This window comes from Python bivittatus, unplaced genomic scaffold, assembly GCF_059951505.1.
Source record: "Python bivittatus isolate LINGU-HERP-01145 unplaced genomic scaffold, Pbiv_v1 ctg000090_np1212, whole genome shotgun sequence".
NCBI lineage: Eukaryota > Metazoa > Chordata > Lepidosauria > Squamata > Pythonidae > Python > Python bivittatus.
Genome location: NW_028277046.1, coordinates 2501845 through 2525294, shown reverse-complemented (window position 1 = coordinate 2525294; position 23450 = coordinate 2501845). Strand labels below are relative to the sequence as shown.

General features: G+C 44.2%; 1 protein-coding gene across 2 annotated transcripts; it reads right to left on the bottom strand.

Moving 5' to 3' along the window:
* Nucleotides 1-639: 639 nt before the first annotated feature.
* On the bottom strand, nt 640-22522 carry LOC103062938 (uncharacterized). 2 transcript variants are annotated; one of them, XM_025167717.2, is made up of 15 exons: nt 22344-22522; nt 21466-22080; nt 14116-14190; nt 13661-13710; nt 12823-12876; nt 11508-11658; nt 11335-11417; nt 10711-10857; nt 9378-9674; nt 8265-8407; nt 6203-6402; nt 4387-4454; nt 2453-2623; nt 1860-1931; nt 640-1210 (listed from the first exon to the last, which is right to left on the bottom strand). In XM_025167717.2, exons 2-15 carry the CDS (start codon nt 21650-21652, stop codon nt 1112-1114), a joined length of 1797 nt encoding a protein of 598 aa, XP_025023485.1. In that variant the 5' UTR covers nt 21653-22080; nt 22344-22522; the 3' UTR covers nt 640-1111. The 2 variants fall into 2 exon arrangements, with proteins under 2 accessions (XP_025023485.1, XP_007429919.1); XM_007429857.4 differs by having other exon boundaries at nt 22356-22522.
* Between the last annotated feature and the right edge of the window lie 928 nt (nt 22523-23450).

Below are 23450 nucleotides of genomic sequence, written 5' to 3'. Positions count from 1 at the left end.
GGTTCCTTCACCAGAGCACAGTGTCCTCCCCACCCCATAGAGACTACAAAGCCGTCAATAGACTCCTGTTTTCCAGGTTCCAATCCAGCAGCATTACAACATTTACTGGGACAAATATCTTCACAAGGTATAGAACCAGTTTCATCCCCACTTTTCCCTTTGATTGAAGGTGGGGAGGGGAAGAAAAAGCATTTGTTGCTCATTTTTCTCCTCTTGATAAGTTGATCCACCTTGTCTAATTTTGCTATTTAGTGGGAGCTACGTTTCTGATCAGCTCGCGCCCAGCCGCGCAACCGAATAACGATACAATCTTCTGCCTTTGAAAACGACTGTCCTACAAAGGGACAAAGAGATCCAAATGTTTTCCAAACCTTATTTTTTAAAGAGATGCAAATATTTTTCAATCCTTTTTTTTTTTTTTTTGTAAAGAATCTGAAATGGCTTGCTGGCACAAGTTCCCACTCTGTCAACTGCAGAACGATGAATACATTTTGAATAAACACGCCTGCCTTTGCACATCACACGTTTGTCAATCAGCAGCAGCCTCCGGTTGAGCTTCTTTTCATTCCGATTATCGCCACAATGACAATTCCCCCTGCTACTTATCCACAACAAAACCAACAATTAATGGACAACTCGTTACCAAACGGATTCTCTTTTTATATACATATACATACATATAAAGGTGATGAGTTTGCACTGAACAGCAGTCAGGCAAATCTGAGATGGGAGAAAGGGAAATGCAAGTAGCCAAAACTGTAACGGTACTTCTGTGTTATATCAGGCCCTGCCTGTGGTCCAAACGAGAGTAAGTGGGAAGGTGTCTTCCAAAGGAAAACGATTTATTGATATCTTGAGCTCCATTTCCCCACGAAGAAACAGTCTGATGTTCGTATTTATGGTGGTGTTCTGACAGATCGGCGCTGCACGTCATTCCAGTCCTTGCTAACAGGATATCTCCATTGGTCAATGTAGCCGATGACCTTCTGAAAACAGATGGAGCTATCCCCCCCACCTCCCTTGGCAGTTTCAACAAAAATAGCCAAGTTTATTGCAACAGTCTTTGGTTCTGATCTCTCTTGGTGGCTTTTTTCTGGCCCCCAGCCCATCGTCAAAAGTAATCCTCCTTCCTGTCATCCCCAACATGGCCATTGGGTTCCTGGAACTGTTCCAAATCTTCAGCGTCACCCACCTCTCCTCCATGGTCCTCCTGGAGAGAAAACAGGAAGTACTGTTCCCATCAACCCCAGAAAAGATAAAATTAACACCCCTAGCAGCAACTTCCTTTGCTTCCTTCCCAAATATCCTATCCAGCTGCCAAGGAGAGGCAGCCCCTGACTTATTTCCCTGAGTGCCATCCAACCAGACTCAACCAACTCACAACTCCTTGCCGACTGGCCTTTCTCAAGGACTGACTGATTCCAGCTGCGCAGCTTTCACAGCCTTTCCTTGCTTGATGCCCTCCAGATGCGTCGGGAGTTACGATTCCCAAGCACCCCAGCCAGCCCAAGAAGAAAGGACAATCGGACTGATGATGAGTTGACGTGAGATGGAAGCCACGTCGTTGCCTGACACTCGTATCTTTGTTGTAATTTTTGAGAAGATTTGTAATATAAGCGGCCGAAAGAGAATATTGCAGGGCGAGAGATCTGTGTTGCGTGAGCAAGAGAAGGAAAGGACCATGTTCAAGGGTGATTGCCTGGAGGAGGCCTTTACTCGCCATGAGCGACCAGCTAATTGGCAAGCCTTGCTTGAACGCAGATCAGTGCTTGGGAAATCCCTACCCACAAGCCAGCACTTTAAGCCATGCTCATGGAAAGAGGATCTGTGAAAAAAAGGAGAAAAAACAAACTTCATACAGGGTCTTGTTCTTGGTCCTCCTGATAGGCATCCATTACATTGTCAGTGACTTTCTTTGGCCCATCAGCTTCCTGGGAAACAAAGCGCATAAGAAAGAATAAGTAGTCAAGCAAGGTGCTAAGGAATAAAGAGATTTTTAAAACGGTGGGATTGGGGCAGGCAGACGTTTTAGGGCCAAAAGCTGCATTATGGGCAGTATAACAGCATGGCCAAAGACCAGCAGGATCAGGACTACAATATGCTTTGGAGCAATTGAAAATTCAGAACAGCCAGACCAAACATTTTGGGGGGGGAAAACCCTACCTGACCAAGACATCTCCTTAAAAATGACTTGTAACTGAAGCAGGCCACTTTCAAAATGTTACTGCTTTACATTTTTTTTTAAGCAGAAAACATGGAAGCATCTTTCAGAGACAAGCTCCAGCATCACCATTTTGGGGCACTAACCTGGGAGGGGTCTTCAAGGATCATCTAAATGTCAGCTGCCCACCCTGGGTGTGGAATTCTGCTGTAGGTTTGACTATAAATGTCTTCCCTTCCACATTGGTTTCCGTGTCCCCCGACCCAACTTCTACCAGGGGTAAGAACAAACCTTCTGTAGCTTTTCCTGGCTCACAGCGTCAGCCGGCCGATTTGGCTGGTGAGTTTGTTCAGCCGGATCTGCTTTTTCTTCGAAGCCGGGTCGTTCCAGTTCTGCCTCCTCAAACTCATCTTCCCCTTGATTGTTGGGGTCCTGGGCTGGATCAGCAACATCTTTGGTCCCCTGAGAAGAAAAGGCTTACTAGTACATGGTGTCAGCCCTTGGAGGTAAACCACATCAGGAAACAGATACTGCAACAACTCCAGAAACACTCCTTGATTGTATAACAACAAAATCTTGGAAGCCTGCCCAAGTTTGCCCTCTTGTACCAAAGAGAACCAAGGTGGAGTTATTCTGAGTGTCTTTCTCACACCTTTCCTGTTCAAGGACTGAAGTGTCACTTCTTTTTCTCAGCACTCCCGCATATCTTTGTCAAGGTTATCTCTGCATTTCTTTACACACTGCACATGATGCCAAATGTCGGCCAGGCTTGCTTCTCTATAGAATGGATTTCTGCCATTTAAGTTCTTCTGGTAGTCTGTGTGTACCTAAATCATCTCAAATTATTCCCCTTTCTCTATTCCTACCACCTTTCCCTGTTACCCCCTTGCGTCTACCCGTATTTGTACCTGTATGTACAAATCAGAATTAAAGGTGACTCTGCTCACCCAGAAAAGGGACGATCAGAAAGGAAAAAGTCCACCTCCATACCTTATTGCCAGCTAATCAAATACAACCCTCCCATTTTAAAGATAAATTATTGGAGGGGGACCCTAGTTTTCTTTTGAGCTAAATACAGTATAATGAAATTTAAAGCCAGTTAGAGCAAGGAAACGTCTTTGCATTTTTTGAGTAATTCGTTTGGACATAAAAGGTACTATGTTATTAAATTAATTACAGCTTCATGCGTCCTTGTGCCCTAGAGCAGCTGTTCTCCAAGTGTGGTTCAGGGACCCCTGGGAGTCTCTGAGACCCTTTCAGGGGTCCGCAAAGTCAAACCAATAAATACTTTAAAAGTTCTTATGCTTAATTTCTAATATAGTAAATATAAATAGATGTAAGCCACATCAACCAAAGCTCTTTAGGGTCCTCAATCGTGTTTAAGAATGTAGAGGGGTCTTGAGACCAACATGTTAGAGAACTGCTGCCCTAGAAAAACAGGGGAGTCTGTTTCAGTTAAAAATGTTTCTGAACTGAAGGAATGTTTGTCTTACCAATGCGAGGCCATATAAAACCATGCTACTAATGCAGATTAATTTAAATGTGAAGAGGAAAGAATTTGGCAATAGTTTATAAAATGTATGCAGTTGCGGGGGGGTTCAGGATAGGAATAAATTTCCCTCCCTTTTTCATCATACTAACCTAGGGCTATCAAAGAGACAGACTGAACCAGCCAAACCACGATTGGGTTCCCCCAACACCTCCCCCTCCCTCTTAGCAAAACACATTGGTGTTCACATAATGTGCAGTGGCTACACATTGCTTGCTTTAGCAAACTGAATTGGGCAAACACCGCCCCAAATCCCCCTTCACCTAATTCATTTTTGGAACTCCCCACTGGAAGACGTGATGGTTGATACTAGCTTGGATGATTTTGAAAGGAGGCTAAAGAAATTGAGAGGGAAGGGCATTGGTAGTTCCAGAGTGCGTTAAATCCTGTTTTTTCCAAACAGCACAACCTCCTGATGTACTAAACTACAATTTCCATAACTCTGCTGGCTGGAGACTGGGGAGGGGGGGTGGATAGGAATTGTACCCCAGCACAACTGCCAGCTGGACTGGGCAATTCTTATTCATTCGAACCCTGGGATTGCTCCCCTCTAAACAGATCCTCCAAATCTTAAGCACTTCAGAAACATAACCTTTTGAATGTCACTTAAAATCCCAAGTTACTTCTCTACATATGGGGAGGGGAAAACGTTTTTTTTTTTTCTCTCCTTCCTTACCATCTGTTTTTGGATAACTGCTTCCTTCTGTAGGTGTGTGTGGTTTTCTTTCTTAATCATGCCAGCATCTGAACAAAGCAAAGCCAACAAGCAAGGAACGAACAATGAAATGTTGAAAATACTTAACAAGACTTTGTTTACTTCCAAATGTCATGTTCCAGCTACCCTACCAGTTTCTTAGTTTCTTTTTTCTGTTGAGCATTGTTTCACAATTAATGTATCTGAGGGTGTATCAGTATCCTTCAGACACTTCCTAGCTGTTGGCTTTGGCATGGTTGACTCTCTAATGATCTGAGATTACATACAAAAGCACAAACATGCCTGGAGTTAAACTGGACTTCAGTTGCTAGAGCTACTGACCACAATCTTACGGGTAGTCTTGTGAGATGTAGTGAATAAATGCAAAGATTTCACAGAACGTTGACATCCTTGTGCAAGATATTATGTGGTCTAGCATCACTTGACATGCGAGAAACTTGGATATTTTGGTTTTACTGGAGGAAGGCCCTGGAGATCCAACATGCCCCTGGAATATGTAACATTATTCCTCCCTCCCTCCTTCCCTCCCTCCCTCTTACTGTCATATCTGGTTTTCTTGCATGTTCTTTCCATAAAATGGGACCCACAAAAAGACCCTTTTTTGCTACCCATCAATGCAGCAGCGGGATCAATCATGATATTTCTTCCTCCAGAATCAATCGTAATTTGCATTCTTCCCCATCCCAGGAAGTTGCCAATTAGATCATTTCATACAAAACATGCCCTTCCTTCCAGCGTGAGTCCAAGCTGAAACCCAACATTCAGATTTCCCATAGGTTCACACCGTGACCCTATTCCCCAAGAGTCTGGCTTTGATGTGAAGCAATTAGCACCCATCCTCCATGGGCTCTTGCTGAAAGTGAGTTGGCTTACATTGTAAAACTAGAGCCACTAGAGCTTGGTGCCAGTCACATTCCAGAAATTTGCTTTTTCACTGGCCCATTTTCTACTAGGCTGATGTTCTCTATAGGATGTTGAGCTGCTTTTAAAACTCTTTTTTGACTCTTTCCATCTTCTATGCCACCAGTGCAGATCTGTACCCTAAGCCCTTGCTTTGAAGGCTGCCATGGTCACCACACAGAAGAATGGAGTAGTGGGTTAAAGTGTTGGTTTAGGACCAGGGAAAGACAACAACTTGAAATCCCAAATTATTTTAGATTGTAAAGTTGAGAATGTATTTTAGAAGATAGTTACATCCTCATAGCCATTTTCCCCAACCTGAGAAGTCACCATGTACGTGGACTTCTGCTCCCAGAATTCTCCAACCAGCATGGCCACTGCTGAGAATTCTGTGAGTTGAAGAGCATGCTTTTGGAGGTCATCAAGGTTGGGAAAGTCTGGCTAGATTGTTTTAATAAGAATGGGGGAGATCCAGGTAAGATTCAAGTCCCCACATACTGGGTGGATTGGCCCTCCCTATGAAGTGAAGACACAGCAGAAGGGGGAACCAAGTACCCACTTCAAGGAAAAGTGAAATATAAGTATAACAAATAAGCATTAAAGTCAACCCCAACTTCTGGTATCGTTGGAAACTTGATAAGGTCCACCTTGGCTCACCTTGAGAAGGTGAATAAGGTTCTTGAGAAGGATGAGATCTACCTTGGCTGTCACACTCACTAACTGTCCACCCAAGACAATACAAAACAGGACTCCAACCTTACCCACAAAACCCAGACCCTGTTGTATCTTTCAGAAACATGACAGAATTCTCCCCTGCTCTGCTTCTGGTGATGGGACCAACCTCACCACTTTCTCAAGCCCTCCTCTTCAGCCTGACCTGTGTACGGTTCTCCCTCATCGGTTCCTCCTTTTTCAACTCCCCAGATGGTGTGCTGCGGCTGCCCTGTGCTCGTCTGCGCTTGATTGCCAACTGTCCTGCCTTGCTCAGATATGGTATCCAGATGATTGCTTTGTAGGTAAGAAAGGGCTGTCTCTCCATCCATCTGGGGGTTGGCTTTGTTGACCATCTCTTGCCAGCTGTGGAGGAAAGTGATCGTTACATTTCTCATACGTTTTGTTTAGCTCCATGTGCCTTATATCAAAATCCTTTGCTCTCTGGGTTTTAGCACTCTCTTGGGATCCAGGCAAAAGCCTTTCTCAACTCTGAGCACAGAAACTGGGGTCTTCTGCTTGCAACCCACACACTGCCATCACACAAGGGCTGGGGGTTGAATTAAAATGGTTTCTGGGCTCACACACATTTGCTGATCCCTTGTAAACATCAACTAACCAAAAGGGCTGGGTTTGCACAGGATCTCCAACCCTTCCCAAACTAACCAAGATTAACACTAAGTTTAGCAATAACTGGGCATATGCCAATCATTGGGTTTTTTTCCTTCTGTGACCTGGTTACGGAGTTGCGTGAATGCAGCCAAGGAGAACTGGTCACAGTATTGGTGGAGAACATCTCCAATTTGCAGATTCTTTTTTATTGGGCCAAATCAAACAATTCCATGTTTCCTTCTCGGATGTTTCCCGAAGTACCATGAGAGCTAGAAATGTTGTTCTTTTAACGAAAATCGTCTGAATGGATGGAAGCCACGAAGAAGGCAGGAAGACGGCCCTGGGAGATCATCCCAACCCCATGCTGAAAACCGGGCAGCACAAATTTTCATTCCCACTCCCTGCATTTAGGTTAAAGGGTTGCTTGAAATGCATTTATGACCCTTGTTAGTTCTTTTTTTCCTGTGCTGCTTCCTATCATAATCCTGGAATAAGGGATGGAGGTGGGGGTCCCATCTCTCCTTGAGTGTCTTCCACAAAGCCTGATGGGGGGCTACTTAATTAGAGGCAAGCAGAAGAAAGTGGCATTTGGGAGATGCTGCGTAATGAGGAACATTTGAACCAAGCCTAGGGTCAAGCGACATAAAGCCAGCAGTGTGTGGCACATTGCTGCTTTTCTAAACGGGGGACAACAGGCATATACCAGGCACACACCAGCATTTCTGCATAGCCTAGTGGTGGTCTGCTGACTGTACAATGTTTTTCCTTGCCTCCCTTTCTGCTGTGTTGTTCCCATCAAAAGCGTTCTTCGATTTCTGCGCCTAGTGCCCACCACCCAGAGAGAAGACATTCACCCTGACTGCCCTAAAACATCCTGGAAAAAAACCAAAGATTTCTTGGGAGGGGAGGAGACAGATTTTGTCAACAGAAGATGGTCCAACCCCTTTCTCTGTGAACCCAAACCCCAGGTCAGAACACACGTGCAATTTTAATTTCTCTAAGAGGAAAAAAAACCCTCACTCTCAGCTCTTCTGTCTTTTGGGCGGGCTTGTTTTGAACTTTATGGTTCCAATGTTCACAAACATTGCATTGCAGTGGTTCAAAGGGAACTCTTTTAAGTGAAAGTCCAAGCTGCAAAGGTTGAAGCTTGCAGCTGATCTGGGGAAGGGGAGCAAACTGGAAAATAATTTTTCCCATACTTTTACATAGCATCACCTCAAATATTTGATGCTTGAGTCAAACTGTCGGTCTGCCTGGCCCGGTGCTGTTAACACTGAGGTCGCATAATATACTAAAGCCCTAATGTGGATTGCTTGTTTGTAACTTAATGGATTGTGTAAACCCACACATTGTGGTACATAAGCCGTCGCTGTTGACTTTCCATGTTAGGTGAACCTACCTGATTGTGATTTATTCACCAAACAAGGCTTAGCATAATGCATGAATGAGCTTGCTGGCTGGAAATGGTGCTCCAGGAGAATCCAAGGACTCGCCTTGGACCTTCAGTGTGCAAAGCAAGGCACACTGTCTAGCACAGGTGTGCTTGGTGGGCTCAGAAGAAAGAACATGTTGTCTCATAGCCAGACTGGGCCCTTCAATTCAGGAAGAGCAAATACCTCTGCACCCTTTGGTCCTGCTGGTCTGAGAGATTTTCTTCCAAAACCCGACCTCCCTCCGAAGCAGCTGGGAGCTTGAACCTGGGTGCAAATGCTTCTGGATGGTCATGTTCCTCCTGCATGTTCTGCATGGCTTCTGGATCCTGCCGTGAAAAAAGAGGGTCGAACCAGAAGCAAGGCTGTGTTGTGTTTAGACTTAATTCTTATGCATCGGAGGATTCTAGATCAATGGTTACCTCTCCACCTCACTTCCCTTGAAGGAAAGAATGAAAATTGAACTGAACAGGGATCAAAGATTTTTCCCCATTATTTTTATGTCATGTAAATCCATGCATATTGATTCTATCACTTTGATTCAACCTAACTCATCTAAATTAGTTTAGAAACTACAGAGGGTCAGACCTGGTTAGTTCTTGGATGGGAGACCATGAGGAAACTCCAGAGTTGGAGGCTTGACTGTGAAGAGAGAAAAACACCCCAGAAGGCAATATCAAACCACGTCTATGCTGCTGCCCCAAAGACTCAACCAGCTGAGCTCAACTCAAAGGAGATTTTTTGTTGTTGTTCAGTCGTTAAGTCGTGTCCGACTTTTCGTGACCCCATGAACCATATTGCGCCAGGCCTTCCTGTCCTTCACTGCCTCCCTGAGTTTGCTCAGTTTCATGCTCATTGCTTCAGTGATGCTATCTAACCATCTCATCCTCTGCCGTCCTCTTCTCCTTTTGCCTTCAATCTTTCCTTTACTTAAAACATCAATAAAGATGTTTTTATTCAACCAGGTCGCAAGGGGATCACTATTCATATTGTGGCCCCCTCATCCTTCAGCAATAATGGAGCCAAGGGTGGTAGGAAACCACAGATAGGGCTGAACTGACGAGAGCTACTGAAAATTTAGCAGAGTCTTTGTGTAGCTCCAATCAATTTCAATCCTAGGGTGGTGTAGAATGATGTTATTTTAGCAGAACATATCGGAAGCTGTCCATGGTGCTGATGACTTCTTGCCTGACTTTGTTAGTCAGCCCAACTAGGCTTATATGATTCCATCTGACTTCCTTTGCCCAAACCTATTTAACGTAGTTCTTTCCTGGACCAAAAGCATATGAACATTCTCACCTGGTTCTGCACACTATTCATCATCCTGGTGTAACGAATCATGGGTGCATCTTTATGCCTGGCTGGTGGCTGGGCTGCAAGTGGCAAATTAATTTCCTTAGGTGGGGCCAGTTGGCCGAACTGCATGTCGCCCTGCGGTCCAACTCCATCGTTGTGTGAAATCTGGCTTTCATGCACCAAGTTCTCTTCTCCCTGGCGTTTGATACCAGGGGCTGGAATGGCAAGGGAGCTCCCAGCTGGAACTGCAACTCGGTCCTGTGATCTCAGAGGTGTTTTTATGCCGTCGCCCTTGGAAGCCTAGAAAGAGGACCATAAAGTAGACTTGGGAAAGACTGTCCAGAAACAAAAAAGAGCAACCAAGTGTTGGCAGGATAGAGTGTTTCTGCTCAAGGTTCCAGCAAGCCAGACTGCCAAGTCTTCCTCCATGAAACTCCATTTCATTCTCCCCTTTCAGTGCCAGTGAAACAAATTCAATTCTTTTTGAGCTCTTCTGCTGATTTTTGGTGCCCAATTCTTGTTTCTCTATTGTTCTAAGCCTTTGGGCTTCTCCAGTCCTGCTGGTCCTGTTCTGGCTGCATAAAAATCCAGATTTGGAGAAAGATTTCTCCAAAAATATGGAATGACATTGATGGACTCAGTGGGCTACTAACTGGAGTGAGATATTGGAACCACACCATATTAGCCCTTAAGGAATCGCTCTGGCTTCTGGTCCCTTTCCTAGCACATTTCTAAGTCTCATAACTTATCTTGGCATCTCTGCCAAGTTTATGATGTGCTAAGATTTGGTAAATAACCTGCCCATGTCCCATTTATTTATTATGGTGATATACATCCTGCCTTCCAATGCAACGTATAAATTCCCCCCAAATATACATAGTGAGAAAAGTGTGACGAAATGAGAAGCTTACAATCCAGTAGGATGCATCCTATGTAGCTCGGGGAAGGGGTATTAGGGGAGGAAAAGTCCATCTGGAGGAAGCTCAGAATGGACTTTGTAGCTCTCCTTCTCTAAGGTCACCACTGAACCTTCACCTTCTGAAGTGGGGCAGGCAAAACTGGACATAAGCATTTTGGCACCCAACCTTAGATAGTTTCCCAGCTGATTTCAACAGCACTTTGCTACAGGGCAGTTTGGTGGACAGGCAGTGGAGAAATAGAAGTGGGCTTGGTTTTATCCTAATTCCTTGCTTATTAAAAAACCCAGGCCTAAAGAGGACAAGCCTTGTGCAGTTCTAGATGAAATGAACTTGGGACCAGCCTGGCATTCTCCCTGACATTTCAAAGCAAGAGGCCAAGACTTTGGAAGGGGAACCAAGAACTGGAAATATTGTACCTTTGGCCTAGCAAGCTGGAACATGCTTAGCTCCAGAGGCCGACCATGATGATGTTGCACCTGCTGCTCTTTGGCTGCTCCCGTGTCCTTAAAACTTGGCATCTTTTGAAGGGTTTCCTTGAGCTTCCGAAACTCTTCTATCTGGACCTGGAGGGAGAGCAAAGAAGAGGCTGTTCACAACATTCCCAAAGTTTCAGACTTTCAAAACAATACGTAAGAGATCTATTAGATCAGATCAGGGACCCCCTGAATCCCTCTAGGAGGTAAAGAAGCTCAGATCAGTCTTTCTTGTTGTTCTTTCCCAACAAGCCTCCAAGTTGTCCTTGATCTACCTTCTCTCCACAAATTTGTCTAATCGCTTTCAAAAGCCATCTACCATAATGGCCTTCGTATCCTGAGACAGTGAGTTCCCCAAGCTAAATTCCCTCTGCCTTAAAGCGGCCTTTCCTTTGGAGCATCCCAGGTTGCCTTTCAGCCGCCTTTTGGAAAATTGTAATCTTTTGTTAAGGGAGACCCATCTTTCTAGTTTTGGCTATGTTGGCTGTGAACCATAGGAGCTGAAGTTCAGCACCTCCAGACGGGGCCAAGGGCTTCCCCAGAGAACTGAGCATCGTAGTTGATTACCTGAGCATTGAGAAGTTGTGAGTGAACATCCTGGTGGGCTTTACGAAGTAACTTGCTTTCTTCTCTTAGTTTAAAAACAGTATCTAGAAAATCAATTCAGTCCAGTTCAGTTCAAAGGCATTCTCCCTTCTTTCAGTGCCCCCCACTCACACAGCCCTCTGTGTCCTCCCCACCTTGTAATCCCACCACGTCGTGGTCCCTCTCCTGCTGCAACTGGGAATATTTCTGGTTGTGGGTCTCCATCGCTTTGCGATGCTCCAGTTTCAGCCCGTTGTGTTGCAACTGCAAGTCCAAAAACTGCTTCTTGACTTCTTCATGCTGGTTCTGGGGAGAGGCAAATCCAAACCAAAATATGGGAGCAAACCCTAAAAAGAAGTGAATTTCTCATTCCGTCTTCCGAGGTTTCACAATTTATAGTGTGTACTTTTACCTGTTTATCCTAAGCCCAAATGGGCAGCTGGAAGGCAGAGTCCAAGCTATTTAAGTACAGTAGCAACTAGAGAGGATTTTCCCCTAAACTTGATATCTGGAGGGAATAAAATCCAGTTGGATTTCTCTCTGAGATACTCTCTGCAACAGACTTGCTGGGCCTGGATTAGCATGGGATCAAGCATGTCTGCCTTTCTTTCTTTCTTTCTTACTTAACATATATTTATCCAATTGAGCTCATTTTGCATTTGTCTCAAGGACAGTTTCTAACTGAAGCAAAACAAGCTGATCCTGGAGGTCTTAAGTCTGTTCTCCCTGAGTTAGTCTTGGGGAAATGCACGCAGGGCTGCAGCCACTGTTCCATCAAACAGGACTGACGCATAATCGATACCCCCAATGACACGACGCAGTGGCGCAGTGCTACTTAACATGGCCAAGTTTATGAGCGAAATAATTGCTGCTTCTATTTGAACAGCAGAACAGAGAGATTTATGGGATCTTCGGCCAGCGAGCAAGCAGGCCCTGGCCTGTTTCCATCCCTGGATTGTCCAGTGTGTGTGTACGTGGTGGGTGGATGTGCTAAATTGAATGAAGTAGAAATATTTCCCATTCTAGCCCTCTGTGCTTGCCACCTTCCTCACTGTCTCTGCAACCCCCGTGTGATCTGTGGCAATTATGATTGCCAAGATCAGCCATGAAAAGCCAAACCTGCCAGTTCCTACAGTTTTAAAAGCCTCTTGTTCCCAAAGTTGTCTAGCTGTCCACTGTTGGAAACAGGCGGCTAGATTTGACAGACTCTTGTTCTGGTCCAAGAGTGCTGTTCTTATTCGAGGCAGGGCAGCAAACCTCTGATTAATAAAGAGTTGGAAGAAACAAAATGGCTTTGCTCAGGTTTGTCTTGTGGGTAACTTGAATGTCGATAGCTGCTGAAAAACAAGATCTGGATTACATTGCCCTGAATATAGAAGAGTGCTTTCCAGTGAGAGCCATGTCCAGAGAGCCACAGGCTACCCAGACTAACCTAATTTAGAAATATGAGGAGAAGAAGGGTCTACTTACCTTTAGGATCTTGTGCTGTGAACTTAAGGCACCATATCTGTTCATAGAATCTTGCTGCAATGATAAAATCACAGTAATAATTCTAACTATGCAAATTGTCTCTCTTGCTCTTAAACCTACATAAACACCCTCCAATTAACCCCTTCCCCAAGCTCACACAATGCATTAAATCACACTCCGAGCAAATAAACTAGGACTTTACAACATGGCCAAGTCCCCTTGCAGACTCAGAAAACCTAAATGAGCACATAGTAAAAATGCCACCACTCAATCGTAACGTGTGGCGTGAACAGTCCCTTTACTAAAGACAACTTTAAGTCCTGCCACAGAGCTGAGAAGAAAGATCACAGTGGCCAAATAACTTTGTTTTGCAAATCGTATTTCCCAGTTTCCTTTCCGGAGAACTCAAATAAGGATGGGGTAGCAAAGGATGGGAAAATAATGTTATATTCTTGGAAACCATCTTGAGTGCCAGATAAGTGGAAAGGCAGGGTACAAATCTTTTGAGAGGGAACAGTTGCTGTTCAGCACGTGTTAGGGACCACGCCCCTCTTTTATTGGGAAGAGACCTGGTGCTCTTGGGGTGTTCAAACTATTTTGGAATGATCGAACTCGAGAGCAGGGGGCACAAAAATTTTAGGACTGGGCCTTCTGAGAACTGTATAAAGGACTATTCTCCTCTAAATGGGGGCAACCAGACAAAATGGACAGTGCCCAAGAGGGAAACTTACACATTCCATTGAAATCTAGCACAGCTCGGATCGAGATCATCCCAAACTCTTCTCCCTCCCTTTCTTAAATATGCAGATACCTTCCAAAGGGATCCCGTTCGACCCACCTTTTCTTTATTGAGTGCTTCCTGAGCCTCCAGTTTGTATACTAAAAAATCTAAAAGGCAAAGCAGGAAAAAAAAAAAAGGGAGGGAGGGAGAAATCAGTGAGATGGAATTTACCGAAATCTGGTTTACATTGCAGAGAAGTCTTATGAAGTTAATAACCCTAACCCCTAACCCTAACCCTGACCATCACCTATCAGTTCTGCCATGAGCTTCTTAAATAATACCAACTCCAGATTATCTTATGAAATCTTCAATGCCAGACAATTATCATGATTGCACTAAAGAGACATAGAAGGTATTTCATGACATAGACATTCTGTCCTTCAAGATTTCACCACTCATTTCTGCCTCACGGCCTATAGAACCTGCCTCCGTCCGATTAAGCATAAAGAATTAAATCACACTGGAACTATCCTTTCAAAAGAAGGGATTATCATCTAGGAATGGAAAAATACCTTCTTTCGTCTTCTTGTGCTCGCTGCGTTCTTTCTGCAGTGAACGTTCGAGCCGGGATCTGTGTTCGTAAACAACTGCAACGGAGTTGAAAAGAGAAGTACGTAGAGTAACCGACAAAATACAACCTCTACATTCACACAACTAGATTTTTTTTTAAAAATTGAGTTCTAAACGTTTGCGTTCGGTTCAGTCCTCCCCAGAAAATGGGCTGAATGAAATGTTCATCCATCAAATTCAGTAGAGGGAGATAGGCACCTCATGAAGGGAATTATGTTGTTGCTATTATTATTATTCCTGCCTGCCCCATAGCGATTAAAGATCAGAACCTTGCCAGAAAAACTAAAACTAAAACACAGAATACTGATCTAGTGATTAGGGTGATAAAGACAACTGCAACAGAACTGCTCCAACATTCTGATCATTCACAGAAAACGAAGCGTGAAAGAATACAACATTTGATCCACTTGATTAAGAAACCGTGTTCAGAGTTGCTCTGATCGTTGATCACAACTGCACTGCATTTTTAGTTTAGTCTCTTAGAACATAAGTCTTTCAACCTTTATGTTTCACTTACCCCCTGACTCTTTCCCACCAAAATTACAGGCAAAAGTTTGGGGAATTTTAAGAGATGTGGAGTGGCAAAAGGTGCACCTTTGGAAGACCTGAGAGACCAGATGAGGGGCAGATCCTCATGGAGAAAATCTATTTATGTGGTTGCTAGGAGTCGACAAGGACTTGATGGCACGTAAAATGAAATTGGAAGATGGCTTTGGAAAGCACTCCTAATTCAGCCTGAAAGTAGAAAATGACCTTACACAAAAGCCTCTGTCCTCAGCTAGCATGTGGTGCTTGAAATTGTTGCTTTTACCTTTGATTTTTAAAAATGGAGAGAGGTTAGCTGTTGTTCTTTTTCCCTCCACTAAGTGAAAAAAAACTGAGGCCTCTCTTTCAAATCCTGGATATTTAACAATGTTTTTGTAAGCTTGAAAAGGGAGTTGGGCTTTCTACAAAGCCGAGGTGTGTTTTTTTTTAACTCTCTGATCAAATCTTAATAGTCTGGCAGGGAAACGGAGCAGTTGGATCAGGTTTGAAGTTTCAGAGAACAGTTGGCAGCAGCACACTAAGGACTAGAAACATGCACACTTTTCAAAATGCTCAGATCTGTGAGGCGGGAGGGTTGAATTTGGCAGCTCAGGCTAAAGTTGGTTAGATTTTCTGCATTTCACGTCAGGCACGCAGCCCTGTTTTTGCTTGGCGGCTGGAGCAGTCCCATTTCTACAGTTTCCGCTTGTGGATCAGCTCAGAATTTGGGAAGGAAAATTGGCTTTTCTACTTTTGATATCCCTTGAAAGGGTCCATCCAACCTGCATTGTGTGCTTCAATTCTGAGCTTCACAGCAGTGTCTCGCTGAGTCCAGTGCGACAGGATGTGAAGAACTTTGGACGTTTACCCTAACGAACAAGGATAAGGCCATGGATCTAAGAAGAATTCAAATATCACAGCCCTCTTCCCTCTACCTTTTCCTCTTTCAGATATTTTTTTAAGATTTACAAAACCTTTGTAAAAGTGGACTACAACCAACTACGATACTAACAGACAAAATGCAGCAGTGGTTATATAGTGAGAAAAGGATCTATGTTGGTAGTGATTAAAATAAACTAAACAGGACAAAAAAGAAAGAAAAAAAATAGTTTAAAAAAAGAAAGAAAAAGGATCCATATACTACTCATTGAATATCAATGTCGAATTAATTCAGTCCTTAAGGTGATTATTAGAACTAGACTATGTGGAACCCTATTGCTCATCTCATTTTTTTAGAGCATAAAAACTTTCAAAAATAGATAATCAATATCCTGAATCCCTTTCTTGAGGTTAGGAAGATAAATTTCTTCCCAATTATGTAAGATGATTCTCTTTGCCAAGTCTCAGCCTTGGTAGAGCAAAACTCTTCATAAAATGACAACATCCATATTTTAGGAATCGAATTTAACATCACATTTACATCCTTAACTATTATATTTCTTTCCAATGTAGAATTGACAGATGCTATGATTTGAAAACAAAAGGAAGCTATCGCTGGAAAAGACCCAATTATGTGAGTCAAAGAACCCTCAAATTAGTTACAATGCCAGCACACCCACACACACACACACTTGATATCCAACTCTTTTAAAATATTCTCTGAGGGATCCAACAGACACAAAATAATATTTTCTAATGAATTAATGTCATTCTTGTCAAACAAAATGTGCTTGACATTTCTTAAAACCTGGGACCCACTGATTTTCCAAGACTGGGTAATTTTTCGGAATGATGCTAACCTTCCTTCTATTTTTTAATTCCTTATAAAAGTGAGTTGTTAATTTTGACTTATAAGTGCTCCATCTGTAAAGGATCCTAGGATTGCAGGTATTCTAAGGCCACTAAAGCATCAGGACTGTACTGTTTAAACAGGACACAGTTCAATTATATTTATTATCAGGTGGATATTACTGGTAAATCTTTTTTTTCAGATCTGATGGAAAGGGGTATGTGACACTCAACGAGTGGAAAGGGAAGTTATTATTGTTACTCTGTTTTTTCTGGCAAAGAAAAAGAGGCTAAATTTAAATTGGTCTCTGGTCCTGAACTGAATCAGCCACCTCCCAACTTTTGCAATTTTACACGCTGCTCTTCAAACCCAGGTTTCCCCAGCGTGGCTTCCGAAACATTTTAAAAGGAAGTTTAAACATTTAGACCCCAAACGACAGGTTAAAATGCACAACACACAGACAAAAATAATCCCTAAGGAAGAAAACAGCAGAGGGCAATACAGTACATTAAAAGACTTCACTGTGGTTGAAATTAGTGTTAAAAAATTGCAACCCTAAAGCCATCACTAATTGATACCATATTAGGTTCAACCAAACTCCACCCACACGTATGGAAACTTCTGAGTTTTCCCACACTTTTCATCAAGTTCAATAGAAGCCCTCCAAACGGGATGAAAAGAGGTTCAAAAATGAAGCCAACCACTTAAGAATACGCATGGATTTAGCAGCGCTTTCTCCTGCTGTAGGTTTGGTACCACTTCAGAAGAGCTTCCATTTCCCTTGATCAGGATTGCAAGCTGTCGTGGCTAACTGAGCTGCTGAACCAGATTAATTTAAGGCCCCAAAATCAGACCTGGATGGCGCCAACCGAGAAGGCCACCTACAGTCTTATTCAGCCATCGTGGGCAGTTCCTAAACGGCTTCTTTAAAACCTCGGGAGGAACAATGACAAATAAAGCAGGCTTCGTTTTGCAAACATTTCCAGCATCGCAAACCCACTGGCGGAATGCCAAGTTAAGACAGCATCTTCCTCGCGGGCTTCGTGCAAGGTTTCAAAACAACCTTTCTCCGTTGGCTGCCCATTTGGGCTGTAACCTTTTCTTCCAGGAAGAAAAATAAAACAAAAAAGTCGGGAAGGTCATCCTGCTTAGACAAAGGCCACCCGCTCTTCAAAAATCAGGGCGTGAGAGAGGTTTTCCTAGAATTGGGGGGCCTTAGAGATCATTTGGCCCAACTTCATGGCTAGAATTGCATTTTCACCTGCACGTACACCTGAGTTCAGTATTAGCAGGAGTTTTCTTTACATCAAGGCGGGGTTCTCACAAAAGGTTAAAAAAAGAGGTTGATCAGTTTGTGGCTCGCTGTGTTGTCAGAACCCATCCCTTGTCCCAATGCTGTGGATGAACCAGGCTGAAGCTCTAATAGGATCGATTTCTTTGAAAACCTGTGGCTGGTGACGTGAACACAACCGTTTTGTGAACTCAGGTTTTCTGCATGGCACGCAACAAAGAGTGTCGTGGCACGGGGAAACTTGCCAGATTATAGGCAAACGATTAGCCCATGGATGGTTTTGCTGCAAGGGACTAGTGTGGAAAAGCCGCACATGAACCGATGGCCTTTGCTAGGGTTTTCTCTCAAGCCTAACTGGATCTAAAAGGTCTCTGCTTCTTTGCTGATCTATTCTAGGAAACAGCTACCAGCTGGAAAACCAGGCCAGGCACGCCAACCATAATTACCGGAATGGGCACTCGGCCAGAATTTCTGAGCTAATGGCCAGGTCCTGTGCCAAGGAGCAAATATAAAAATTGCACAAACAAGCAGGCTGGAATGAACACACACACACATATATATAAGCAATGGGTCGCAAGGATCTTCAGAGCCTGAATACGTGTGCATTTACATCTGGAGAAGACTCATGAAAGGCCTCCTTTCCTCCATGTGAGCAAAGTATTCTTTCGGCCAGCCACACAGAGCAGAGTCTGGAGATTTCTTCTTAACCCAAAGCCTACCCTGTCTCGGTGGCCCTCGGTTATATAGTTTTGGCAGGTTTGGGCAGTCAAAGCAAGGGAGCAAAAATCCCCTCCCAAACTTATTGTTGCTAGAGGCGGAAAAGGAAAAGAAAATAAGCACAGTGCATTGTTCGCCAGAGAAAGTAATCAGCGTTCTAAACTTCCACCAAGTTTAGGGAAACTTCAGATACTCCTGTTTCACTGGGTAACAAGGGAGCTTGGCACATGGTCAGAAAAAACAGACTGCAGGATGAGGGTAGATAAAACAAAATTCACTTTCCGTGTGCCAGCCATCCTGTCAGGCCCAAATCTATGGCACACCATTCCAGTTCCTTATCCTGGTTTCCTTCCTATCCTTCCCCCAACAGTCATTTTCTGGCAATTAGCATCCTTATAGAACGAATATTTTGGAATGGCTCTTTCAGTCTTTTTTCCCCTCTAAAGATTGGAGGGTCTGTCAGAAGAGAGAAAATACTTTTGCAAACCTCTCAAAATACCTCTTTCTAATCTAATACCTAATCTTCCTTTCTTTTCATAAAGATCCCATTTAGAGAATGAACTTGGACTCGGGATACAGCAGCCAAGGGGTTGGGGACTACAATTCCCATCTTTCCTGGCCAGCATGGAAGTTGTAATCCATTATAGCCAGAGACTGCAGAGTTAGGAAAAGATTAAAACCCTCCTATTAGCAGAATTTACAGGGTGCAATAATTTGTATTGTTTTTGTTATCAATATCTTCTCTCTCTTTCCCCATTCACTAGTAAAAACTGCATTTGTCTTTCTGAAATATATATATGCTGTTTTCGAATCTCTTCCTCCTTTTTTTTCCTGACTTCAAACCCCTCCTTTGATCAACGTCTTTGCATCTGACATCTGAAATCAGTTCCAAAATAACCAATCTAGACGATACTACCAGCTGTCAGAATTAAACATTCTCCAGAAGAGCGAGAAAGAGTATAGTCAGACATTGGATAAGGATAGATTGTGACCCTTATTTTTCAAAAGGACTAACAACTTGACTTTTTTGAAAAAAGCAAAAAGCCTGCAAATGAAAGATGAGGCCTCTTTCTACCTCAAGGAGATGGAAAACATCACCTTCAAAAGTAGCCATTCTCTGAAATGTAGACTATTCAGTTCAATCCAGACAGGTCACATAAATTAGCGTTTGAACCAAAGTTTATTTAGGAACTAGACAGAGGTCTAGTTAGAGCCCTGGGCCCTATCTTGTGAAATGAGAAACCAATCTTTTTGGACTGACAATCTGTTTTCAACAAAACACCCCCATCCTAACTCTTTGGAATTCTAAGACACGACAACTGAAGGAGGAATCTAGTCTTGCAATTTGTATGTTAGAATGTCTCCAGGGCTTATTCTCAGGCACCAGGTTTCTACTGTAGTCCTCTTTCTTGGAATGGTAGAAAGGTGACTCAGTAACACCTCTACCCTTTTTGATGTCTATCCACGTAGTTTCCGGCGACTCCCCATTCCTTTATGACCACAGAACCACATCCGCCCCCCCCCCCCAAAAATACAGAATTCAGCTTTTGGAGAATGTCAGTATTTCACAAATTCAGGTCATGTTTCTTGTCCTCATGGCTGTGAATACAGGCTTAAAATCAAAAGTGGATCAACGACTTGCAGATTTTTTTGAGCATGAGAGAAAATGGCAGAAATTCCCTCTTCCCCAGCCCCATAATATTAGAATTCAGCTAACTGGTGGCAATATGTTCTCCACTCAAAAATATAATAATTGACAAGATCAACAACCATCGGCTTAAAATTACAGAGAAAGGGGTCTGTGGGATTTGGAGCCCCTTGGGAAGGAGCAAAGGAAATTGTCTTTCGATCAGCAGATGGATAAACCGTGCAATTTGCTCCTGAAGAGGCTGTGTTTGCATAACTTCCTTAACCCTGCTATACAACGCATCCTGGCTTAGCCAAATTTAAGCAAAATCCATATTATGCCTTTCCAAGTTGGGTGAACGAGGCCATCACATTAAATCTTTCGTTGGTGAGTTGTGTACTCCATAAACCCAGCCATTGTGATTCCTTAGCCGTGATTTAGAGTTTAGGAAGTAGATGGCTGCCCCGCTGGATAGTTTTAGGCTGGGACTAAACAAAAGCATGAAAGAAAAGGGCACCACCAGGTAGTCGTAATGATGGCTAACTTGGACTTTTGTATTCTGTTCCACCATCTCAGGTGGAAAGATGTGGTTCCTTGTGTTGTATTATTATTATTATTATTATTATTATTATTATTATTATTACTACTACTACTACCACCACCACTACTACTACTATTAGGATCAAACTGGTACACTAGAAAGCCTTCCCCAGTACCATTCTTTTTATCTGCTCAATCACCATAATTTTGTCTTATTAGATGATGTGGCCCCTGTAAAACATTTTCAGTGTGGCCTTTGGCCACTGCTGGCCCAGATAACTTTGGACTGATCCCAACAGGTTCTTTCTTACTTTTCTGACCCCAGGGTAGGCAAGATGGCGCCCACGGGTACCCACTCCCCTGGGGTTTCCTCTCATAGCATCTCTTACCCTCCAGGCCCAGCTTCACTTTTTCTTTTCTTTTAGATTCATTGAAAGCTGAAAGGGAGGCAGAGATGCGGCTCCCCAAAGAGGCAGCCGCTCGCCACTTCTTCCTTGCAGGGGTGAACTGACAGGCCCAAGGGCCGTTTTCCCAAAACAAGCCCAGCTCAAAGTTTGCAGCAGAGCAAGAGAGCAGGGCTTGTCCCTGGTTACCTCCCCCACCTGATCTTCCTGCCTGGAAATGCTGGGGGGGGGGGGTGTCAAGCTGACCTCTGTGGCATGGGAGAGAACTCTTTCCTACTCATGAGTAATCCCAGGCCTCTCTGACCGCGTAACTTGGAAACGGAGCACCGGGCTGGAGATCTCACTTCATCCCACGTTGGCAAAACGCATGGATCTAATCAGTGGGGTGGTGGGGGGACTTCCTGGCAGATGGATGCCTGGAAAAAAATACAGCAACCCCCCCAGCCCTCCCCCCCTCACCTTGCAGCTGGGCCGAAAGGGCTTCCTGTTGCTGTTTGAATTTGGACGCAGAGCTTTCGGCAGCCTTCACCTTCTGCTGGAGGTGGTTGTACAGAAGAACTCCTGAGCCCAAGCAGGCTAGCGCTAAGAGGCAGAATCCCGTTTGCAGAACACCCTTCTGCCTTCGGGTGCAAATGACAGTGCCCATCCTGGAGACCAGCGGGTTCCCCCCCCTTCCTTTCTTCTTTCTCAAATGTTCAGGCTGCCATCCGGTCGAAATTAGGCACCCAAGATGTCCTTTTCCTTAGGCTTCGGAGCTTGGAAAAAGAACCGCTAAATCTTCCCCACTCTCCTTGTTGGTAGGCCGGGCAATTCTCATTCTCAGCCAGGAGGAAAGCAGAAAGGCATTTGCTGGCTCCAGTCAAAACAACGTCTCTCTCTCTCTCTCTCTCTTTCTCGCCAACCTTTGGAGTTGGAAAAGAAAATGGGAGCAGTTTCTTCTTGTTCCTCTAAAGTAGTGGCTTCTTTGCTGGAGTGTTTTTTCCTTCTCGCTCTTCCCTGCCCACACGTGCACACGCATCCAGGTGTGTGGACTTGAGTGCAAATAAAGCCGAAGAAACTTTGGTTTTCCTGGGGCTGCAGAAGAGGATTAAAAAAAAAAAATTGCCGTCAGGACAAAGCCAGCAAATCAGGAGAATAAAAGTTTCTTGACTGCTGGGTTCCTGGACGCCCCCCTTCCCATCGCAATCCTTTCCGGGTGGGGGGAGAAAAATAGAGTATGTTTATAAAGGGATCGAGGGGCGAGTTATTCCGCCCGCCCCTCAGCCCCTCTCCGTTCAATTTGCAACAGGAGAAAAAGAGGAATGAAGGGAAGTCTGGAAATTGACTAGGAAACTGACCGGGAAACCTACCAGACTTCCAGGCTGCTGGTTTCTTAACAGATGATGAATCGCTGGAGCCCCCAGCACGGGCAGCTTGAAGGGAAGATGCGATCGTGGGGGAAGGCGTGGAAGGCAGGCGAAGGAGAAGGAAGAACAGTTTGGCAGTTTGGAGAGAAAGAAGGATGCGGAGCTGGGCGGAGTTGAACTAGGAAGGAAAGGGGAGGCGGTGGGAGAAAGGGGCCGGACGTTGAAGGGCTGAAGGGAGGGGAGAAAACGCGGCCGCAAGTTGCGAAAGACTCCAGCCCCAGGATGCCTTAGGCACTCCTGGAGGTGGGGGGGGGTTTCTTCAAAGTTTCCACCAGGGGAGGCAAAGACTGAAGCCTCCTGGCCTTCCCAGGCAGAGGAGGGAGGTTGGGCAGGTAGACTGTTCCCAACCCTGGTGGTTCCACCTAAGTTTCATGCAGCTCAGAAAAGCTAAGCCTTATTTTCCATTCTGTCGCGGCCGTGGGTGCCTTGAAGGCACCGATTCGCACTGGCATACTGCAGTTGCTACTGATGGTTGGCTGAGCGTGTTGCCTGGATCCAGCCATTGTGGGTTGCAAACTCTGGGGTGTGGTTTTGTGTGCATCTAGCCAATTCTGGCTTATCTGCCAAACCATGGTTAACCAAACTATGCCTTAGGCTAATGCCTGACATCCGAGTTCTTCAGATTTCCTGCTCTCTCCACCCCCAGAGGAGCAGTTTTTGGGAAAAAAAGGAGGGGAGGAGGAGGAAACACTAAAAGTAAAGGAAACTGGGCTTGGCTGTTTAGGGAAAATCCCAATTTAAGCAATACATCTATTTATTGCTTAAATTGGGATTTTCACAATTTAAATGCTCGCTTTCACAAAACTAGCAGCACTTTAACTTCCCGGAACTCTTCCTTTATGCTGAATGTTAAATAATCTGTGACTCTGACTGTAGAGGCTGAGATTTCTCCTCCCCCCTTGGGGCAGCTGTTTTGTATTCTGTTACAGCAACAATGGTTTGCTTGGTTTTAGTACGTGTGAGGCCATGGCTTGTGTCTCTGCATGAAACCATAACTTGGTTTGTTTTGTTTTACTGTTTTCTGTGGGTGCCACGATG

Coding starts and splice junctions, on each gene's coding strand:
- LOC103062938 (XM_025167717.2), bottom strand. CDS start 21,652: ATGGGCACTGTCATTTGCACCCGAAGGCAGAAGGGTGTTCTGCAAACG. Junction 10,858..11,334: donor CACAACTTCTCAATGCTCAG/GTAATCAACTAC, acceptor CTCTCCCTCCAG/GTCCAGATAGAAGAGTTTCG. Junction 9,675..10,710: donor TCCAGCTTGCTAGGCCAAAG/GTACAATATTTC, acceptor TCCTCTTTCTAG/GCTTCCAAGGGCGACGGCAT.